This window comes from Falco rusticolus, chromosome 15, assembly GCF_015220075.1.
Source record: "Falco rusticolus isolate bFalRus1 chromosome 15, bFalRus1.pri, whole genome shotgun sequence".
Classification (NCBI taxonomy): Eukaryota; Metazoa; Chordata; class Aves; order Falconiformes; family Falconidae; genus Falco; species Falco rusticolus.
In genome coordinates, this window is record NC_051201.1 from 14,472,172 (window position 1) to 14,490,891 (window position 18,720).

At 40.6% G+C, this 18,720-nt stretch overlaps 1 protein-coding gene across 1 annotated transcript; it reads right to left on the reverse strand.

Annotated features, from left to right (window-relative positions):
- Nucleotides 1–1,479: 1,479 nt before the first annotated feature.
- SHCBP1 (SHC binding and spindle associated 1) lies at nucleotides 1,480–18,335 on the reverse strand. Its single transcript, XM_037409445.1, has 13 exons — nucleotides 18,203–18,335; nucleotides 17,190–17,360; nucleotides 16,462–16,577; nucleotides 15,323–15,531; nucleotides 14,174–14,266; nucleotides 11,382–11,615; nucleotides 11,116–11,284; nucleotides 9,738–9,858; nucleotides 6,560–6,691; nucleotides 5,521–5,639; nucleotides 4,683–4,769; nucleotides 4,238–4,379; nucleotides 1,480–3,467 (listed from the first exon to the last, which is right to left on the reverse strand). Exons 1-13 carry the CDS (start codon nucleotides 18,333–18,335, stop codon nucleotides 3,148–3,150), a joined length of 2,046 nt encoding a protein of 681 aa, XP_037265342.1. The 3' UTR covers nucleotides 1,480–3,147.
- Nucleotides 18,336–18,720: the final 385 nt, after the last annotated feature.

Genomic DNA, 18,720 nt, shown 5'->3' on the forward strand with positions numbered 1-18,720 from the left:
ATATACTCTAGGGCTCACAGCTACAGTTGTAAAATCTTTTGCTTGGAATGTATAATTTTTATTAAATTATGAAGATGAAGACATGTAAATATCCATGCTTAATAAATAAGACTAGATGAAGACATGTAAATATCCATGCTTAATAAATAAGACTAGATAAAGACATGTAAATATCCATGCTTAATAAATAAGACTAGATAAAGACATGTAAATATCCATGCTTAATTACCAGAATCTGTGCTGTCTAGGAACCCTTTGGAAAAAAGTGAATTCCAAAACCAGGAATATAGATTAATACGGTTTGTCATGTATTACTATCCAGGGTTCAGGTATGATAAAGTGGCCCAAGACATGCTGCATGCAGCTTATTCCTCCTAGAAATATTTGTATGGCAGTAATTTATCTACTCAGTGAAGACATGAAGGCGCAGGGAAAATGTTAAAGAAAGCTTGAGGCTGCCAAAAATTTGAGAAAGGAAGAAATAGTGGAACAGCCATACAAACAATAAAACAGAACCAGGACCAACTAGCTAAGCCATGGGGTAAACTTAACGGCACATTTAATAAGCATAAAATGTAGTAAGTCCAAGAACAGGCTAGACACATAGGATGGGGAAACCTCATCCTAGGAGAAAGTTATTTTGCAGCTGCTTAAACATTTCTTGAAACTAAATGTTTTCACCAGCTTTTCTGACAGCTACATAAGAAATCATTCTGGATTTAGTTTCGTAGTCAGGAGGCAGGGAACGACCACAGAGGTTAGGGTAGAGCCGTAGTCATTGCTGCAACATCAAAATACCTTTAAGAAAAAAAACCAAGAAATTTAAGCAAATTCAAAAATCTAAGAAAAAATTAAATTTTCAAGAGTAATATTTAGAGGAGAAACTGAATTTATAGTTTCAAATAGATCATCTGCTAACAAACACATTGCTCCAAGCTGAGGGTACAAACCTCATGTTATTCAACTGTTCTTTCCCTTTATATTTAAACATTTCTCCTTCTGCACTTCAAAGGGAAATTAAAGCTGCAAAATAAACTTATATTTATCACTAACATAAGTGATTGGGAGGACAAAACTCCGAGATGAGTATTCAAAAGCTTAGCCCCCGTGAGGCTCAAGTGTCACCAAAATTTAACCACAACTTTATCATACAGCTCCTGCACGAAGGAAACTGCTGGAAGCTGTACTAGCAGCCTCATTTTGCTCCTTGACCTACTGACAACCTGCACAATAGAATCACCATTGGCATCTGGCACAGGAACGGGCAAAACTGTTGGTATTGAAAGCAGAATAGTTACGCTTTTTTTGTTATCTTCATAAACGTAAAGCTGAATTTTCAAAAAGGGAGATAAGAGGCTGTCAAGAGGTAAGGCAGGCTCAAACTGAAGTGCATGGGAAAGAATCGCTACCTACACACCACAAAGGCAGCTTGCTCAGGAGAATTATGATTTGAAAAGATGAGAGGAAAGAACCACAAAATTAGTTTTTAGCCCCAGTCCTTTAATAAGGATTACACTCAGGAAATAAAGGCATAACATCAAAGCATGAAACATGGCATGTGACCTGATGAATAGCTTAAGATACTAAACTACTGCCAGTCTTAGCATTAGGCTTTCACTTGACTCAATTATTTCTTTAAAAATCACTAAGTGGCAAACACGTATGGGTTTGTGCATGTTGAGATACTGCAATGGCATTCATATTCATCAAAACGCGGTTTAGTCCTGAAGTAGAGCGTCCTGAGCAGAATGAGAACAGAAGCAGTGGGCTAGAAAAGCTGCAATAGATCCTGTGGTTCACAGAATGGAAAACAAATGCATGTAAATTACACCTTCCTCTTTTCCTTTCCATCAGCTGCTCACACTAAAACAAATCACGCACTGAAGTGAATTTTGATTGTCATTTCAATTTAAGAATGCTAGAATGGAAAATCTGGATCAGACTATTCACATCCACTTCCAGGCAACGCATTCATTTCTAGCGAAGGCAGACACCTGCTAAGCTACTTTCAGAAATTATTCCAAAGTCAATTTGCCAGCAACATGCTTTTCCCTTCTTAACACCCTCTTAACAGCCGATTGTGTTTCATAGGACATCCTGGATCACTTGGGTGTTATTTTCCTACATACATTTCACCCACTGGTTCAAAAACTGACCTACAACTCTTAGTACAAAAGTTTGAAGGCAGCATCTAGATTTGTAATTAAAATAATAATAATAATAGGCACTGAGGAGTCCTCCTCAATCAGGCAGTCCTTCCAATTTTTCCCTCAAGTACTGAATGTTTCACAGCTGTAGGTTGATAAGATTTCAATGGAAAGTAATTTTTTAAATTTTCCATTCATTTCCAAAACCTCAGCTGCTACAAATGGCATAGTTTTCAAAATTTCAGAATAATGCACCGAAAAGTACAGTATGAATGCCGCTAACAGACAGAGACACATCTATTTTAATTTCTCTTTATTCAGATTAACGGAGTTTAGTTAGATGCTGCCCTCCCTAAGAAAAAGGTGCACAAGCACCGGTAGCTGTTGGAAGTAAACAGCTGGGCACAAAAAGACACAGAAGACTGAATGATACTACCCTTCCAAATGTTTTCTAGAAAATACTTCAAGTATGAAATATGGCAGCCAAACACTACATTCCCAAGGAATAGCATTTCACTAGCTTCTGTTTAATGTAAAAAATTAAGCATGCCAATCGCTTATAGGAGTCAGCCACAGACTAACGACACTTTAAAAAAATACGGAGGGATATGTACTACTAATTGCTGCACATCTGTTGCCCACTTTTCCATGATGAGCCATATCTATATTTTCTTTCTTTGAAGATTTTTTTTTTTTACAATAAAAAGTTAAATAAATACACTAAAAAAAGACTCATCAGAGAGCTAGCAAAGAAGCAACACATAGATTAGCAGAATACATGCAGTCTTCAAGCTAGAGTTCTGTTTTCTACCACGCTATCCATAGTATGCAGCAAGGAAGCAAAGTTTCCACATGCAATATATATACTATTAATAAATATTTGTCACATCCCAGTAACATTATGGAAGGCTAATGGAACAGGTTAACTCCTTGAAAAGCAGCAGTGAAAATAATAGCTTGTGCAAATCTTCTATTGCAATGCCATTAGGAGTCAGGACAGTCAGAAAATAAATGTACCAAAACTTCCTTTCCCATTCCATTTGAACTGATTGCCCACAATAGAAACAAACATTTCCTGTGACATTAAGTTTTCATCGGCTTCTGTGATTCCCAGTTCACTCAGTCTTTTCTTGAGCATCTGGCTCTTCTTTGCAGAAGTAGCCCCAAGTTCATTTGCAATTTCATAGTTGCCTTCAGTTTGTTCAGAAATCTCAGCTTGCTCATAGAGCTCCAGCTCATCAGTTATACATTCTGGTAGTCCTTGCCTCAAGCCCTCTACACGGGCTGTCCCAACACCTGACTGGGTAGGCTCCGTATTCCCTAGGTCAGGAAACAATAAGAATGTCATCAACAGTCACACAAAACAGCCAAATCATTTAAAATTCCTGGACTTAAAAGTTTTCTTGAGTCTGAACATTTTCACTTCACCCCACTCACTTTTTGGATAACTGCTTAGTGACAGGCACATATCCCAAATGCACCACAAGATGCTTGAGAAAAAGGTTTATTCTTGAGATGACTTCAAGTTGTCAAGTGATAGCGATACTAGAGAAAATTGCAGTGGGTTTACACGTTACACTTAGTGACTTCTTGAATAAAAATTATATATTTCTATATAATGTCTTATTTTATCATTTGCCATTTTATCTACTGCGGAGAAAAAATTCTGCATGGGAGCGCGTCTCAGCTCTAATGCACAAAAGAAGAAATTAGCAGGGAATTATCATGAACCAGAACAGCTGTAAGAGAAGCCATGTCTGCTATTTCGCTGGTCACACTCTTGTTTCTGTATGACCCAAGGAGGCCATACAGACATACAGGCTCTGCCTAGCAGGGAGCACAGACCATGTGCATAAGGACTTTACAGTGGAAGTACGTAAACACGCCACGAAGCACAGACATTCACAGTTTCTCTGCAGCAAGTTAACCCTTTAGGAATTTCCAGTGTTCTGAGAGTTATGAATAATTATTTCAGCTAAATCAATCTAGACATTATTAGAAAATTTAAGAGACTTGATTATGAATTATACAATCCAAAAACTGGGTAGTTTTAGGAGTTTTTTCTCCTAAAAAAAGGAAGAGAAAAATACCTTTTGTTATCTCTGCTGAAGTATCCTTTACATCAGAGGGCATTGCTGGTCTGACCAGGACTACACCATATCCTTCATTATTATGAATCATATTATTGACCATGGTTATCTTAGGGATGTCGTAATGTTCATCTAAGAAGTTCTACAGCAAAGAAACAGAAATCCAACATGTTATGTCCAGCTAAAGGGGTGCAAAACATTCCAGTTCGAGGTAGAATCAGTTCTATGTATTGGCTAGAATTTTATTATTTGCCGATGAAATAAAGAAATAAAACAAGTATACTGCTTCAGTGGATCAAGCAAAGGCAAACAAGTACTGTTAGCATCATACGCAACAGAAGAGTTCTACCATAAAGCAGCAAGGTGACAAGCCACCAAGGTTATTTGCATTAATTCTAGCAGCTATAAGCTTTTCAAAAACAAGTACATTCTGCCTTGAACTGACCTTTATAAGTATTCCCTCCTTGCAGTGGTGTATGCCACTGTCTAACACGGTACACGTACTACCTGGATATATTTCCACACCAGCACCCTACAAGATAAAATTGATGGCAGTTCACAAATAGTTCAGGCCCATTTCCAATTTAATCTGACAACTCCGTTACAGATCTTTGTGTTTATCTACCAGTTCGTGCAAAGCAGAATTGTGTTACCATTCCAGCTTTACAGCTTTGTTAACCAACTTGAGCGGCAATACTCAAGGTTGAGGCCCCATGGATAATATTATTGCCACCAGTCCACAAAAGCTCTGGTAAAGAGTAACTGCACAGCCTTGCATTACTTTCTCATTCTTTACAACATTCAAAGCCCCATCATTCTTCAAAACATCCTAATCAAGAGTTCATTTCTGTGTTCATCATCCTTCTGTAAGGATCAATGGACAAGGTGTCCAAAAAGGGCATTTAATTTTTAGAACAAATGCAACATTTAATGAGAAATATTATTTATGGGCAGAGAAAACAGAAGATTACTGTAAAAGTATTCCAGGACATGAATCAGTCCAGCAATACAGCAACGATTATTTCACAGATGTCCCCTGTTACTACATCATTTTCATATCATCACACAGAAATCAGCATGAGACACTTCACTAGATATTATTGATGGCTACAAGACCCTTGGGACTAATCTCTGAAACTCAATAACATGTAGCTGTCCAAAATGAATTTGTAAAGGTTCTCCCAGGAGCAACAGAAGTCACCCTGTTCTGGATGGCATTATTTCCAAGCAGAAACCTTTATTTTAATTTCAGAAATAAGTCAGAGTCAAGAATTTGCTTGTACCTTGGCACCATACAGATCTGACTTTTTCATTACTAGCTCAGCTGATGTCCGTACTGTTACGCCTGTAGTTTCACATTGTAACACACAATTCTCCAGGGTGGTTTTCCCATGATGGACATCTACACACACAGAAAACATTGTTAAATGAATCAGTTATGCAAAGGCAAACCCCTCCTACAGACAGGTGGACTTGTAGCATTTTTGCAGTGTGATAAAATCACTATTTTAACTTTATCCACTTTGGATTAATTTTAATGATTTGCTCATGCATAGTTTGAACTTATGCTATTTTTCTGGTATAAGCAGAAACACTGCTGCTAGGGAGCACTGACCAAAGATTTGTCTTAGAAGTTTTTTGTCTTTCTGGCTTTTTTTATGGAAATCGACAACTATTCATTACATTCCTAAGAGACTTTTGATTTAAAGATACTAAATACATGTATACAGGTGTTAATAAACAATTTAACATGTTTAGAACCAAATGTCTGTTGAGGCAAAGTATTAACTAGCACCTTCTGCAAAGACAGAAGTCCATGGCCAACAAACTCATTAGATACAACTTAGGATTATTTGAACCTCAGTTTGAATGTGTTGTCAGCAAAGTTCCACACTATTTCTATAGCATATGCCATTCCTCAGTGGAGAGCTGGCTGGGTTCAGCTACAGCTGAATATTGCCATGGTGGTTCTTCTGTGGAAAAAGGAATTATTTCCATTTCCAGGTAGCCTGACACCAGCTGTGCAGCAGTCAGTCAGGTTGCCTCAACAGCAGAAAAATGATCAAGTAAAATGATCTTCTCAGAGTATGAGAATAGAACACAAGAGCTACAATAACTTTAAAGTAAAAAGAGTAGAAATTATTTTGATGTCCACATTATTAGCAAGTTAAAAAAATGGGGAAGCATTGATATTTATACCTGTAGGGCTCCTCTCTACAATACTTCGTTACAACTAGTGAACTCCAACACTAGGTCTCGGCTTTAATTCTAACAGTAAATTGTGAAAGATTCACAAGAAGGTAAAGATGCTTTTATACTTACTTAAAATCCCCTCCACAGCATCATGTTGTACTAACTTCAAACTGGAGATCTTTATATTGGCTCCTGTACAGTCAACAAAGTTGTCTCCTTTCCCTCGTTTTTCTATCACAATATCATCTGGCAGGCCATAGCCTTAAAGCAGAGATGAAAGATGCAAGTTTGATGAATAACTGGTAACAGTCAGGTGCTCAGTATATAGTAGACATTTAAACTAAATACAGAGGTTTAAAACTTGAAGTCTAATACCTTGAATGGGATTTTCCACCCAGTGGTGAAGCTACACCTTACATGCTCTCTGAACCAAGGTTCAGGCACTCAAAACCAAACTCAAAAGTTACCTTACTTGAATGACACACAACAAAATGCAAAGTTATTTTAGACAGCTGAGCAAAAGCTTAAGTGAGCTCACCTTTGCCAAGGCCAAAGTTCCTACTCCCAAAAGTTACAACAGAGCAGGGTGATGCAGTAACCAAGGACACACAAGCATCTGCAGCCTGCTTTCAAAGTACAGTTGACTAGAGCAGGCTGAGGTTCCAAGGAGCACGGGGCCAGCGGGAGGGGAGCAGTCACTTCCACAACACAAGGAAGCAAGTGCAGAGGACTTGATATTGCTAGTAAGCTTCACTCAACTTCCCGATTTAAATGAAACTTGGGTCAAAATTTAATGTTCTTGTGTTACATGGGCTTCCAGATTAAAAAGAAACTTTCACAAGCATATGACAACATTGATTTACTAAGCCATCCACAGTTGTCAGCATTCAACCACTTACAGGGGAAGTTATGAGCATGTAAAGCTTTTATTGCTTGTCACTGACAAGAATCATGATAAGGAAAGCAATAATGCAACATCTATTAAAGCAGCGTGAGTCCTACCATTTCCTGAAAGCACACACAAACTCAGATAAGAAGTGCCTGAGCAGGATGCTAGCTTTTAACCAAGTACATAAATAAATACTCTAATGTGCAAGTGGAAAGGTTAAAAAAGAAAAAAAACCTTTGAACAAGAGTTGGCAGAATTAAAGACGGCAGATTTAATGCAAAGTTAAGTGATTGATACTTCAGCACACTATACTAGCTAGAAATCTTTTCCCACCTGCTACTGATTTACAGTCACCCCTGGAGGGGAGGTGGCATGGGGCAGTTTACTTCCAGTACGTCAAAAGAGAACACCACAGGACAGCAATGGCAGATGTAGTTTAACTTCACCCCACTACAGAAAGGGGTTATTATCCAAGGCAAGAGTTTTGGGAATAATTAATTGTCCTACAGACTGCCTGTCATTTTTCTAACCATGCTTTTAGCTTGCTTTACACTTCACCTCTGAAGCAGCAGCTCTAGTAAGAAGGAAGCCAGCGACAAGACAAGGAATAGAGAAGGAAAGATCCACCTGCTATCAAGTGGTGTACAACACACAACGTGGCTCAACAACCTGCCCATAAGCCAAGTGACTCCACAGGAGCTAAAGGTATTTCTCATCCATTAACACTGATCACAGATACTAGATGGGCTGATGCTACAGGTTCCCATCCAGCTTGAACAACCACCGTACAAGCAGAAGGAAAGTTCTTAGGTGCCTTTGCTACACGTTTTTGCCACGTGTTAACGTTACCTTTACCATGATTTCCTGCAGCTGCTACTGCTTAACCTTATTTAGTTCTTGTCAGTTTTTTATCCCTGACTTACTAATCCTCTTACTTTCAACCTTACTACTTACTTGTACAGTGGCTTGAAAAAAATAAAACCTCTACTAAGCAAAGTGACATTATATCTTTGTTAAGTCACCCCTTCATCCCAAGAAGGCCACCAAAACCGCCAGCTGCTCAGATGAGTGCCAGCAAAATCTTTCTTGATGCTCCTACTTCAAACACTTTTGGCCACTACTATTGCTATAAAAACTTCTCTAACAGCAGTCCGTATAAGAAGATTAAATACCCTGACATGTACCCATTATTTAGAGAGTGGTTCACACTAAAGATACATATTTATATGCCTTGCTCCTTAAAATAGAGCAGCTCATCCTTTAATAGATGTGCTATTGCACTATTTGTATTACTTTTTCCTTAAAGCTAGAAAAGCAATAAAAACCACCCCACACAATTTTAGCACAATGACATTCTTGCAGATAAATAAAGCACTTTGAGGTCCTTCATCCTGCAGGTGCATTGTCTATCAGCACGCGTATCTATGTAAAACACACACACACAAGAGAAGGGCAAGAAAGAAAATGACACTTATAAAACAAGGGCAAGAAAAAGTCCAGAACAGCAGGAAATTAAACTCCCAGCCTTCTTCCCATTAAGTAATTTTGACAAGACAAAAATGCAGCCAAATAAGTATCTGAACAGCTGCACAAGCCCTAGTGATACAGAGACTTACACTGCAGCAGAGTGTGCATGCCTAAAGCAGAGGAATTACACTGAGAAATCAAGAATCACAAGGAAGAGATAGCAACATATCTTAGACAAGGCAGAAGTATTTAAAACACATAATTTGAAAGAAAAATGGAATTGTGCATGCTATGTCTGTTTCTACAGGAAAAAGTACATGTTAAGTCAACAGCTCCCTCCTCTACCCATGCACCTCGCATAATGCGGCTTGACACTGGTAGCCACCCCGACCCCCCATCGCTGTCACGCAAAAAGGGCCATAAGCCAGGTTCTAATAGCACTTGGCTCTTCCTCTCTGCATTCACCAGTGCTATACTGGTAATGAGACTCAGAGCATACCTCTGAAATAGATTAAGACATGCAAAGAACAAGGGCAGCTCTCAAGCACTTTTAAGTTACCAGCTGTAAAAACTGAAGCCTCTCAGAAAAACTATTGTGCTTCTTAGATTACCAAAAAAAAAAAAAAAAAAAATCAGCAAGTCCCTCATGTTTCTGTTGAATCCTCTCTACTATCTGTATAATCAGAATTTATCTAGACAAATAGTTAGGAAGAAATGATGAATTTGCTATTAATCAGCAACATTTGCAGTTTATTTGTAGAAGCAACTATGCCTAATGAAACAGCTTACTCCATGCCGCATTAGATATGACTACACATGCAGAAATAGGAACGCTTTGAAGAAAAAAATCAAATATTCCCAACAAACTCTGCAAAAAGTAAATCCTTATGCAGAGTTAAAGACACTCAGTTCACTTCATTTTAAGGACCTTTAAGCTAGCAAACCTTCTACCTTCTAGTTCAACTGAATCAGCAATGCAGAACATGCCATCTACAACATAACGACCAGGACAGATGATGACACTGTCTCCTTCGTAACAGGCATTTACAGCTGTCAGCGGATCATTGTGAAACTGTGAAAGACAAACACACAATCAGCTCCTGAAGAACACTATAAAAAATGGAATGCATTTATGCCCTTAAAGCTTTGCTTTTCAATTAAGTGTTGTTGGTTTTGCTTGGAAGAAACCCTTTTTAATGGCACCAATAATACACAATTTCTACTTTGAATTCAAGAATCATAGCACTACGGACAAAAACAGCCTTAAAACATTCCTTTGATGTTTGTGTCATGTCCATTCCCCCATGAGAAAACTGGGGCAGAGACACAGATCGAAGAGCATATGCACCAGAAAGGCAACCTCAATATGGCCTTGGTTACAGGCCAACATCTGAATTGTGCCTCAAGTGCCTTGCCATGAATGACTGAAGAAATAGATGACAGAAGGTAAAGAAAATTAAGGGAAACACAAACAACTCAGCGACTATATTTGAGCTGGCCTGAACACTGACATAACCCTTCGGGGGTCCTGGTGCAAGTCACCCCAAAATAGAGTTTAGATATTACTGTGGCAAACATGGGGACCACATGGTCCTTTTTATTGTCTAAAAAGGGCAGGCTAATATCCTTCACAACTATTACTGGGGGATTCTGTATTGAAGAATAACAGAAAGAACAGAAAAACTGCACATTTATTGCTTCCCAGCAAATTCCAGGGTAAGTATAGTGAGAGCATTTCTCAATTGCCAAATCAGAAAACCTGATTTATAGCCCAAAAGTTAATCCCAGATCTTCCCTGTGGCTCCATTTTGGCCATCTGTAATTCATGAACTTGATCAGAATACAGCCAGCAATTTAATTTGGGCCCAAGGAATCCAAACTGCTCTTAACTGTTGAAGTAGCAAGTCCCGTCTGAATTCACTAAAACTTAATGTATCTCCTACACAGTACTAAAGCAACAGAATGACATTTCTCTCTTCCAATTCTAGATCATTATCAGTAGCATCAAGAGACACAAGTATTTCAAGACTAAATGTAAGTATTGTACAATGAAACACAGTAAAGTAATTATTACAGAAAGTTTATCTCATTTCCTACACACAGGAAGGAAACTGCTTGTATGGAGTACTCAGACACAAATGAATTAAAGAAATTACTTGTATCATCCAGTCTCACCACTCACTGTTTAAATTACAGTGCTTTTTTTGAACTGACAAAAAAAAAATAACACTGTGCAAACATAGTATCTTGCACTTGATAAACTTATTTTCTCCTCAAAAAACAAGGTGGAAGAAAAGTATTAGCAGACAGACAATTCCTGTTGCCATACCTGTATTTCTAGTTCTTCACCACAAGATTCAGGGCAAAGTTTGTCCCTTAGCAATGACTGCAGCAAACTTGCCACCATGACTGAGGATACAACATGAATGACCTTGGTACCTGTTGGTCTCAGCCCTTTAGCTTGGGAACCGCTGTGTTTCTGGTAACCAAACACATACCTAAAACAAGAGCAACAAAGCCATCAGCTCTTTCTTCAATAAGGAACGTACACGTAGCCTCCTATATGGCCCTCCTCCTTGCCCAAAACCAAGGTACCTCAGCAGCGGATTCTCAATTAGTTTTAGCTTTTGTTTTAAGTGCTCTATTTTCTCATACAATTTTAGTCCTTCCACCATGGAGACATTTTCTTCTTCTGAGTCCGAATCACTGCTTGATATGCTGTTCCTCACATCTATAAACTTCCTGTAAAGCTCTTCACATTGAGACAACAAGTTCTGGTAATCAGCTGCAAGCCCAGAAGGCACACGGTGTTCAATGATGTCATAATGCCTGCAATTCAGAGCAAGAGGTCACTATATTTCACATCTAAAATTTTGAAAGATCAAATATAAACCCAGAGAGAACCCGAAGAGTTCTGCTTCGGTGCTTTAATCAAGATTCTCTGCAGTCTGTATCAACACTGCTCAATTTTTTTTTTTCCCAAAGTAGCAAAACCAGAAATCTGAACAGACACAAACATACTCCCTTTCTAAATAGTTGTCCACCTACCTTGGAAGATTATACACAGTTATCAGAAATGCATTCTGAAACAAAGGCATAAGCACAGCAACTCAAAAAAAGAGTAAGAATTTAGGAAGTAATTTGATATAAAAATTAGTCTATTTTTAAGCATTTATTAGAAACACTGAGAAAATTGTATCTGAAATAGAAGAAAAATCCTATAATGTGAAGTCTCTATCATCAACAGTCTAACCAATTACCTGCACAAAAATGCAGAATGTATAAGAAAGGTATTACCAGCACCAGGTGAAGATGTGAAGGCACTGCATTGTAAAAAGTTTGCACCATCCCAAGAGCATCCTCTACAAAAGAAAATGCAGGCCAGAAAATACAGCCCAAAGCTGCATTGCCACAGTCAGAAAGATGAGGATATTTGCCAGCTAGACAGTGTCATGAAATCCAGGGCCAATCACATGGGACCAATTATGATCACAACAAAAAAACTGGACAGCAATTAATGATACAATTAAAACAAGATTTAATTATCTCACACCATTTTTGTAGGGAACCAGCTGAACATAGTATAAATAGCTCTATTCAAGAGGGCACATGAAATAAGAGCAAAGATATTCCCTCAATTTTCAGAGGCTCCTTAAAGGGTGCACATGCTGCAAAGAGCAAGAAAATTTGTAGTCAGAGCAGTCAGTATCTATATAGTTACAATAAACAGAGCGTACAGAAATAGAGCCTCACAAAGTTTTGGCAATAGGGTTCTCAGAGGCAACAGAGTTAGTCAGTGCAGCATGATTAGCATCAGAAGATTTTATAGCAATATAGTAATATTAAATATTTGAAGGAAACAACATTGTACATAATTTGGCCCCAAAATGCATGCCGCACATTTTACAACTGATCGCTATGAAAGCACATAAAACTATGTGTTTTTTCAAGCTTTAGTTAAACAGTTCATACAGCTTTACTTGCCTCAGAAGACTAGTACAGCCTAATGTACAGTGCAAAGATACTGTCTGTTCTCATTAAAACAGAGCACACCAGAGACCTGAAAAGTTTAAAGCATCATATGTTTCCATGCATTAAAGATTAATGTTATTTCTGAGCTGATACATCAGTGCTTAGATCACAACACAAGATAACAGCAACATCAGTGTAACTTGGCAGACTGGCTTTGTATCAAGCATCGTATGGGAGAATAAGAAAGGATAACATTTACTTTTCTCCTTGAAGATGTTTAAGCATTTTGGATTCTCACCAAACTGGCTGTAAGGCCACACACAGAATTAAAAAGTTATCCCATGGCACACCATTTCATTCTGGTTTCATCCCCTGCAAAGTCTCCATAAGGCTCCAAAAACTCAACAGAACAGCCATTTACTGGAGCACACAAGTGTAAATACTTCAAAAACACATACAATTTCCATATACAACACTTCGTCCTAATTTGTATGATCTCAGAAAAACACAGGCATATCAGAGTCCTTAAATGTCACATTGTGTCCTGTTTGAAAGAGAGGCCTGCAGCCACCTTTATAGTGTAGGTAGTTATACTGATTTTCTTTGTAAATCACATTCTATATTCGAGCACATGTAATGCCATATTCTAAATAGTATTTCAGGGTGGGTTATAAATACTGATGTAGCTCCCCAGCATCATAAATTATCAAACCTTGATCTGAATGACACAGAAACTTCCAGAAAATAATGAGGTTAAGTTATAATAAGTAAAGAAAAGGAACTGAAAAATAATCCTCATGAAAGACTTGAGAAAAAGATAGCGTGCCAAATCTCAGAGGAAAAACTACACTAAAAATCACTTTTCAATTATTAGCTCCAGGTACGTTTTACAGTGTGTTTTGGTTATTTAGCAGCCTCAAAAATAACCAGATTGCGTCCTCGTGCACTGCTTCAGTTCCATATGGCAGGACAGCATTAAAAGCCCACCTTCAGATAACCTAATGCTGACCAGTCCCACGAGGGAAAGAAATGCACACACTCCTCCTTCAGCATGACCAATTTACATGGGTTTGGCAACATTCAGCTCCGTTCGGATTGTTACGCTATGCCCAGAGGTATCAGAGCACCCCAGGTGAGCTCTAACTGGGATGACAGTGCAGCCCAAGCCGAGGGCAGCTATAGCTGGGTTCGGAGTGCCATCTGATGGAAGGTCAGCGAGTGCAGGGAAACAACGTTCAGAAGTCGTTGCAACCTCAGTCGTTGCACCCCCTTTCCATGCAAAATGTTGACCATCAGACACCGAATGCTGTTAGAACACACTTGATGTACCAGTGACCAGGGTTGGGTTTTTTAAATCTAGTTGCGCATCACTGTTCCCACGTCTACCCTAGTAATATCAAGGGTGTTACACTTACAGTCTCAGTCGAGGCTCAACACATCGCACAAAGTAATCAAAATCATCCTCCTCCTCCTCATCCCAGGTCCTCCAGATGCACTGGTAGAAGAATCTTTTGGAGAAAAGCAAGCATTTAGTCACACAAAGGAGGCCACACTTACCCAAGCAGAGGTGACAGCACTGGAAACACAAATGTGACCAATTTGAGAATTCATCTCTAAGCACCACCTCTCACTAATTCCACTTTACTGTCCTGTAAAGTATTTCACATACAGAGAAGTTATCTTTCTTGCCTGTTGTTTACCTGCATAAAGATTTTTATTTTGTGTATCTAAATCCAAAATTCATAATAGCCTGAGTCCCACTTTCATCAAAACAGAGCAAAAGCTGGATTTGCAAACAAGAGTTACACTCTTAAGATCCTGAGGCTCTTTAGTTGTTTGGTTTAGCCAAGCATGCTTCAGTTAAGCTTTCTTTTTGACAGTGAGTTTGTCACCTCCATCGTTCAAGCTTAGATCTCTGTACCAAGTAATTCACAACAGAATATATCTCTTCTCCCCTTTTCCTCCCGCACCCACCACTTCTGAAACAGCACATTTTCTAGACAGGAAGGTCATTCCTCCTATTTCAGCTTTTTCATCCAGTTCTACCACCTATTTGTAGATCGCTTTCAAACAGCATGTACAATATGAAATCAAGGGAGATGGAAAAGAGACAGTGAGATGACAAAGAAAGGAAACTAAAAGAAAGTTGTGAACGGACACCAAAAGAATCAATAGCAAACATAAGGGAGGAGGCAAAATGCAGAAAAAAGAAAAAGGAAAAAAGCCACCCAAATGATATAGAAGAGAAAGGAACACATCACTAGAGCAAGCAAGGTGATACAGTCCAAGGAAATCTGGGGTGGAGAAGACAGGGAAAGCAGCACAATTTACATTGTTTTATGTATTATGACACTAGGATGCAGCTAGATGTACTTTGTAGCTGCAGAAGACACCACAGACTTTCTTTTTGAGCAGTTTCCTTATAATACCAGTCATCAGATTGACTTTGGAAAGCTTGGCTTGTGGAGCTGCCAGCATAACCACAAGAACTCAGAGACCACCCACTGAATATCATCAGAGTGTAATTGTTAAAGACAAAAATTAAACCTTGAGCATGTTCCTACCTGACATGCTCTACAGCTAGTGCTGTCTGGTCAAACTCCCCTGACTCGTCATACACAACCCACAGCTCCTGCAGCGGTAGCTGACGCTCCTTCAGCTCCAAGAGCTCCTGCATGCACTCCAAGGTAAAGGTGCTATCCCGTGAGTCACACAGGAAAGGCTCACTCAGTTGCACAACTGCTTTCAGAGCAGAGTACTCCACATCAACCACCTGTTGGAACAAATAGTACTTCAGGTTTCTCCAAACCTTAGGTACAGCGGAGGAAGGCGACCTATTCAGCTGAAGCGAGAACCCCAGAATTAAGCTTCTCAGAACCATACATCTAGAGCCTTTTCCACACTCCAAACTTTGTCCAAACCCCTCATAATACTCATACAATGCCAATAAGTTGCTTCTCTATTTGGGTTTTCTTTGTGGTTTTTTTTTTAAAAAAAAAAAAAAAAAAACAGGAAAAAGCATCAAACAAATCAATACCTTACAGTTCTTAGAAACTCCTTTGGGACTAATTTTTCAAAGTGCCCACATGACACAAACAATCACAATCCAACAAGTTAGTCTGGGCCAGTGAAAGCCTTTTTGTCACTAATTGGGCTGAAAAGCTGAGGGCTATAGTTTTTCCCTCTTCAAAAATGTAACAGAAATGCAAGTTTGAACATCCAAGGTTTGCACAAAGATGTATGACCTGGACGTTGAAACACCTAGAAAAGGAGTATCCCAAACCAGCAAACCCTCAGTGGGTCTATGACAGGAGTATGCAATGTGGAAGACCTACTGTCAATACCAAGACGGGTTAAAAGGAAGAATTTTACTGATAATAAAATAAATCAACGAATGATTAGAGCCTAATATTTGAAAAGACTACATTACAATAGCCAGCTCTGGACCAAGTACTTATCTCCCCTCTGTGCCCACAGAGATCTCCTTATGGCTCACTCGCACTGACTTGACGTTTCCCCTTCCAGTCTCAAGCACTGAGCCCTTTGAATAAATTCCTATTGCCCTAGCCATCACTGGCAATTAGATATGAAAACATTACTATTTCCTACCAGCTCATAAACTTCATCGATAAATGATCTGTCTGTTACAGAGGTAAATTATGTCAATCGGAGGCAAATGCCTATGCAACTGCATTCCATTTACCTCAACGAGGACGTCAAACACATTGGTGCGCCAGATTGCCTGCCATCCAGATGGTTCAAGGACCTTCTCCAGGTACTCAGCTGTGAATTCTTTCACTTCAGAAGCTTTGCAGTCAGCTAAAAAGAAATTGAAGGCAGTACATTTATGCAAGGAAAGAAAGAAAAGTCCTCCAGATCACTGGAAAATGAAAGTCAACACAGTTGAAACAGTCCTCTACCACATCTCAAGCTGGACTTCATTCTGTTTCACTCATGATAACCATCAGCATCTTTGCTGTCTGTCTCAGTACTGAGAGAGCTGGAGAGCCATCTGTTCTGTGCTTCTCTGGAAGAAGAGATCCAGTACTCAACCTCCCAGGTACTGAAGGTTTCCGTGCCAGTGGCATTAAGCAGCTAACCTGTGCCTTATCTTAAACAGTCTTATTACACAAAGCACAGTTCTATTAAGATCAGTCAAAACAAGGCACAGAATCCAGTATTAGCACCTTTGCCTTCATTATTCAGATTTTATTTACTTACATTAAAACCATTGCCTCCTGGTCCGCCAGACAGATAAAGCAGCTGAGGTTACAGAATAAGCGACAGCAGGACACCACATCCGTTCTAGTCCCCATTATTAAAAGCATCTCATAGTTTAATATGGAATTGCCTCCATTTACATTGGATCATTTAAGCACTCACTAGAAGAAACCTGGCTATGTGTTCTTTTTCTATTAAGAGGTTACTTACCCAAGATGTAATCCTGGTAAGCTTTAAATCGCTCGTAAAACAAAAGATGTTCGGTATGAAAAATATCTGGAAAAAGCACATTCCCATCTGGCACAGTCCTTCCTAAAGCAGTCCCTGGTTTGTCACGACTGCCATAATCACTACAGGAATCATCATCTTCCCGGAGCAGATCTGGGGAGGAGTGAGCACAAAGCAAACCCAACAAACTGTCAGTTCAATGCAGCCATCACCCACTCCTCTATTCCCAAAGAATTCCTGTTCAGACCAAAATCTATCACGAACCTGCTTTCTACAACACAGCTTGATTTATCCTTGGTGAAGAGACTATCTTACTTGATTACCTGCTCTCTTCTTCAGAGTATCTACCCTGTCCCAAAGGAGGATCTCCCATTTATTGCCAGCTGTCCTGAGCTGCAGTTACATGCTAATTTACGTTGTTCTATATGTAGGATCTAAAAACCTTTAAGTAATACGTTACCATTCATATACATACGATGCCTTGCTAGTACACTGCCTGCATCACCCAGATGCAATATCAAGCAATAATCCAAATGACCTTGGAACATGCATAAAACCAGCAGATCCTGCACACAACTGATCCAAAATAACGTACAGGATTACTGTGAGCAAAGAACGAAACATAAGAGGCACAATAAAGCTGTAGATACTAGCCTCAGCTAAAGACATGTTTTCACAGGTGCCCTTTTCTTCTCTTAAGTATTTTCCTGTTCTTCAGTACAAGTATTCTGTTTGTATTTTGATCAACTAACGCAGTCTCCACACCTGAAGTCTCAATTCCAAGCAACATATTTCGACCAAAGGCTGCCGAGCCGTCCCGGGCAAACCGTCCGGCCCCTGCTCTGCCCCAAAGCGGGCGGGCGGTGCCCGCGGCCCTCCGGCGTCTCGGCTGGCCCCTGCTCTTCCGAGCGGCGGCGGAGCCGGGGCGCGCCCGGCTTAGGCAGCCCCAGCCCTCCCTCCCCGCGGCGCGGCCGCCCGGCACCGGCAGCCCCTACCTGGCTTCGCCGCCCCGGCGCGCTCCGGCGGCGGGGTCTGCCCGTCCCCCGGCGGGGTCTGCCCTTCCCCCGGCGGGGTCTGCCCGTCCCCCGGCGGGGCGCCCCCGCTGCCGGCCCGCCCCGGCTCAGCCATACCGCCCGCGCCGCGCCGCCCGCTCAAATTTCAAACTGCCCCAGCAGCTACCGCTCTGCCACGTCACGGGCAGCGGCCGCCCTGATTGGCTAGCGGCAGCGCCGCGGGAGGGCGGGCGGCGCCGTGCCGGGGCCCTGCGGGGGGGGCAAGCGGCGCGGCGGGGCCCGCGGGCGCGTCCCCGCGGGTGTGCACGTTACCCGCCGGTGTGCGCGTTACCCGCCGGTGCGGCCGTTACCCGCCCTTGCGCCCGGCGGCGGGGATGGCCGTGACCGGTACTGTGCCGTTAGGCAGAACACCGAGGTGCCCTGAGGGGCTCGTCCCTGCGGAGAGGGGTTTGAGCAGCGCACTGGGGGGAGAAGGATCAGTCAAGCGTCACCCCAGAAAC